The sequence below is a fragment of the Plasmodium reichenowi genome, chromosome 13, assembly GCF_001601855.1.
Source record: "Plasmodium reichenowi strain SY57 chromosome 13, whole genome shotgun sequence".
NCBI lineage: Eukaryota > Apicomplexa > Aconoidasida > Haemosporida > Plasmodiidae > Plasmodium > Plasmodium reichenowi.
The window spans coordinates 1,553,422-1,558,541 of record NC_033658.1 but is presented as its reverse complement, the minus strand read 5'-3'; the positions used below and the strand labels follow the sequence as shown (position 1 = coordinate 1,558,541).

At 22.7% G+C, this 5,120-nt stretch overlaps 2 protein-coding genes across 2 annotated transcripts; one reads left to right on the top strand and one right to left on the bottom strand.

Annotated features, from left to right (window-relative positions):
- Window positions 1-418: 418 nt before the first annotated feature.
- Window positions 419-795, top strand: PRSY57_1341700 (transcription activator, putative; the record flags this gene model as incomplete). The annotated part of the gene is made up of 3 exons (XM_012909341.2): window positions 419-479; window positions 561-653; window positions 773-795. 3 exons carry the CDS (start codon window positions 419-421, stop codon window positions 793-795), a joined length of 177 nt encoding a protein of 58 aa, XP_012764795.1.
- A 1,004-nt stretch (window positions 796-1,799) lies between these two features.
- On the bottom strand, window positions 1,800-4,640 carry PRSY57_1341600 (myosin A; the record flags this gene model as incomplete). Its single annotated transcript, XM_012909340.2, has 3 exons — window positions 1,800-4,022; window positions 4,245-4,382; window positions 4,545-4,640. The coding sequence occupies 3 exons, from the start codon at window positions 4,638-4,640 to the stop codon at window positions 1,800-1,802; spliced, it is 2,457 nt and encodes an 818-aa protein (XP_012764794.1).
- Window positions 4,641-5,120: the final 480 nt, after the last annotated feature.

Sequence of the window (5,120 nt, the reverse complement as noted above, 5' to 3'; positions counted from 1 at the left end):
ATATTTTATTTTTTTTTTTTTTATTTTTTTTTTTTTTTTTTTTTTTTTTTTTTTTTTTTTTTTTTTTTCTTAAATGGTATTTCTATAATTATAAAAAATTAATGTAATATGAAAATCTTATGTTATTTTGTTTTAATTTTTCTTTTCTTCCTTTTTTTTTAAAAAGAAAAAAAAAAAAAAAAAAAATAGAACTATATATATTATTATTATTTTTCAGAATACGTTTGTTTATATTATATTAAAATATTATTCATGTATAAATAAAGGCACGCCTCATAATATAAAAAAAAGGGTCTGTTAATTTTTTTTAACAGGTGTTCTTATATTCAGTATAAGCATTTTTGGCATTGCCTTTTTTTTAAACTATTTTATTTTTTAAAAAGTATATTTTTATTTATTTATAAAAAGTTAATTAAAAATGTATATAAGAGAACAAGATGAAGATATATCAACAGAACCGGTGGTATATATATGTGGAGGTAACAAATAAAACATTATATATATATATATATATATATTATATACATAAATATACATGATATATGTTAATTTTATTTTAGAATGTGGTATTGACACTGTAATACCACCCAATGCTTCACTTCGTTGTAAAAATTGTGGATCAAAAATTTTCTTCAAGAAGAGAAGTAGAAGAGGTAATATTATTGTAAAAGTTATAAAGACAAATTAACCATATTCATTCTGCTGTTATGTATAATATATATATATATATATATATATATATTTATCAATTTATTTATTTTATTTTTTACAGTTATGCAATATGAAGCTCGCTAACGAACAAAAAGGAAAAGACGCATATATTTTATTTATCATTTGTATTATATATTAAACATATATATATATATATATTTATATATATATATTTTTTTCTTTTTTTTTGTATTATCATTTCACCTTTATATATACATAGATATTTATATGTTTTTTTTTTTTCTTTATTTTATATATTCATACTTTGAACACATTGTTTAATTATATATCTATATTTTTTTTTAATAATAACACAATTTTTTTTTTTTTTTTTTTTTATGTTTTTAATTATTTAAAAAACTGTTTTTCACAAAGAAATAAAAAAAAAAAAAAAAAAAAAAAAAAAACTTCAAAGTTTATTATATATGCATTTTATTATTATATTCAAGATGAACAAAAATATAACCATAATAATAATAATTATATATAATAAAACATATATGTAATATTAATATATAATTTTATGCATATATTAATAATTTTAAGAGGCTTATAATTCTCATTGATTATATATATATATATATATATATATATATAAGTATATAAGGGCATTCTTTAAATTCAAAAAAAAAAAAAAAAATAAAATAAATAAATAAATAAATACATATAAAATAAAATAATATAATAAAATAATCCACCGAAAAAAATAAGAAAAAAGTAAAAGAAAAAAAATGTTAATAAAAAAAACCACAGAAAAAATTACAAATATATATAAAAACATATAAAAAGTGAATAGTTAATTTTAATAAATACACATATATATATATATATATATATATGTATCCATTTTCTAATTTAATGTTTCTCGTAATGGTAGCAACCATACTGGTTTTTTATTGATATATAAACGTCACCATATATAAGTATCATGTTAATTTATGTTTTTTTTTTTTTTTTTTTTTTTTTTTTTTTTTTTTTTTAAAAAACACTTATTTGATCAATATTATAACGTACTTTACATACCATATTTATTTGTATACTTACATGTTGCATCTATGAGTGTATATTTTTTCAAAAATTGTTTATGCTTATTGAGCTACCATTTTTTTTCTAATATGAGCTTGTACTCTCAAAAGAGAAGGTATATTTTTGTTAACCTTTTGTTTGTATTTGTGTTTAAGTATAGCAGCTTCAATTACACTCACACAATTTTCCCATTCAACAAGTTTCTCTCTTTGTATTTTTGTCAATATTTTTGCACCTTCTTGTTTCAAAAAGACCATGGTTTTTCCTATCTTATACATGGATTCAGAAAGTCCAGACAACTTTAATATATTAACACATTTATTTTGGTTTTCAACTGATGAATCTTCAGCAGCAGCAATGTCCACAAATTTATATTGATATAAGAATTCTTCAAAGGTTCTTCTATAAGAATATCCTAATTGTCTTAATACTAATGCTTCTAAAATTGATAAGGCATGAAGCTGAATTAATATTTTGGGTTCGCACCATTCTAATGGTTTTTTATTTTCATTTGGTTTAATACAACGTATGAAATGTGGTTCAGTACTATTTATCAAGTTCATTAAAGATGTCAACTGATTTAAAAATTGAGAACCTATTAATGAACCTTTAGCTATTTTACCCTTCTCAATTACTTGACCTTCAAATAACTGTTGTACTATTGGATTTGGGGAATCCTTAATTACTTCAACTAAATCACCTCTTAAGACATCCTTGTTTTTAAGCAAAAAGCTTTCAGCACAATATTGAATTGGTCCTATTGTATGTTGTATTATAAAATTTTTATTCGATGCTACTTTCGCTGGGGTAAACTTATTATTTTCCTTTAAATTTGTAGCACAGGAACTTACAAACTTTTCATCGGTTCCTCCAGGTGCTAAACATTGATCCTCTAAGTATGAAAGCACTGATTTTCCCTTCTCACAAAGTACATTTATTACTTCCTTATTACTGGTGTACTTTAATTCAGCTGTTGATATTCCTTCGTCTTTATATAATTTTGATTCTCTTTCAAAAACAATATCTACAAAATTTTTCTGAAGCATTTCATTAGTAATGTTAATAAATAATTGTTCCAAAGAATTATTTTTAAATACTTCAAAACCAAAAATATCTAACATACCCATAAAAGTTTTAAATCCTCCTTCTGGTTCAATTCTTGAATTCAAATGTCTTATTATCCATAAAAATAATTTCTCATACATAGCTTTACATAAGGACGATTTCAACACTTCTGCATCACTTTTATTCCATCTACCTTCAATTTTTGTTCCTCCAGCAACAGTTACCTTAATTAATATTTCCCTTTTTATTAATTCAGGGTCTAAATACATCAATTCACAAGCTTTATTAAACACACCCATGTCCTCATCCATAATAGCAGCAGCATCACTTAATCCAGCTTCTTGCTTCTCAATTAATCTTACATTTCCTAATGTTAATATACCAGCTACTATTGAAAATATTACTTCAATATCTGATTCACTTAATTCCATATTTTTCAAGGATTCAATTACCTCTTCAAAATCTTTTACATCATCTACTCCACTTACCTCTGTTGAATTTGGGTTCAATAATTTGTAATCAGTAACTCCTTTTAAACCAAATTTAGATTTCATAGTACTATTTGCACCCTTAAGAAACTGATAAAATATATGATATGACCTTTCATTATCATCTTGTGTAATAATTCTAGATTTTTCCAACAGAAAAGCAACAACGGAACCGTATCTTATACCTCCTTCATGGGATATAACCAACTGCATGAAACGACCAAAACGAGATGAATTGTTATTTCTTATAGTTTTCGCATTACCAAATGCTTCAAGAACTGGATTTGCAGCCATTATTGCTGTCTGAATACGTAAATCCATATTTCCACTCTTAGAAGAAGCAAAATATCGCATGATTTGTTTTGTTGCTTCGGTTTTTCCTGCACCAGATTCACCAGATACGATAATAGTTTGGCTCTTGTTTACACCATGGAGATTAGACAAAGCTTCCCTAGCACATGTGAACACGTGTGGTGGCAACTTAGTGTGATCAGATGTATCACGATATCTACGAATCCATTCATTAGTTGTGTTTCCTAAATCCTTGTATGGGTTTATTGCAACAATAAGGGGAACAGCAGTGGTGTATATTTGATTTTTTAAATATCTGTGCTTTAAAAAGTCAAGAACACATGGGACGTTGGTGTGATTTAAAAGACCAATATCACCAAAAGACATGGGGTCTACTTGAGAGTTGCAGTTCCATGCGTGAGTTGGATCAATTTCGTATGGCTGTAAATAAAATAAAATAAATTATAATATAATATAATATAATAAAAAATAAAATACATGTACATGTAATATAATTTTTCAAAAGAGATAAGTTATATAAATATTTGAATATGTTTAATTCCATAAACATATATATTTTTTTTTTTCAATATGTATATATAATTATTCTATTATATATATATATATTATTATTTTTTTTTTTTTTATATGTTTATCATTTACAGTTCCTGTTCCGGGTGGGTCAATTTGTACAACGGTTAATTTTTCTTTTTTTGATCCTTGTTGTACAACACATTTTACAAACATAATATTTGGATCATTTTCTATTGTCGGAGATATATCAGTCCATATTTGATAACCCTATAAAATGAGAAAAAAAAAAAAGAAGAAAATTTTTTTTTTTAATACACATTGGGAAAATATGTAAACAATTATATATAGGAGATGCAAAATATAAAACTACATATACAAAAAAAAAAAAAAATATGTATGTATGTATATAAAGATATACAATTCTATTACCTTAAAAACTGAACCACTTTTGTCAAATGCTTCTACATTTGAAACTCTTCTAACAATCTTACTTGCCGTTTTTATTTCTTCATTTGTAACAGCCATTTTTTTTTTTTTTTTATAAATATGAAAAGATTAAATATATATTGTATAAATAAAAAATATATATATAAATGTATGAATATATGTATGATAAAAATTGCTAATACATAAAAAAGTACAAATATGAGTACTAACAAAAAAAAATATAAATAAATAAATTTTAACAATAGAAAATTTTTTTTATGTAATGAAAATAAGAAGTAAATAAAAAAACAAAACAACAACCCGTATGGTTCACAAAAAAAAATAAATAAATGATTTATACATACAGATATGTTATATAATATTATATATATATATATATTAATATAATTATTATTACGTATATATATAATATTATTATATAATAATTATATAGGCTTTAGAAAATAAAAACGACGTTTTAAAACAACATTTTTATTATCACACAAAAAATAAAAGCCAAAATCAATTGTTAAGAAAAATATTAACAAAAAAAAAAAAAAAAAAAAAAAAAAAAAAAAA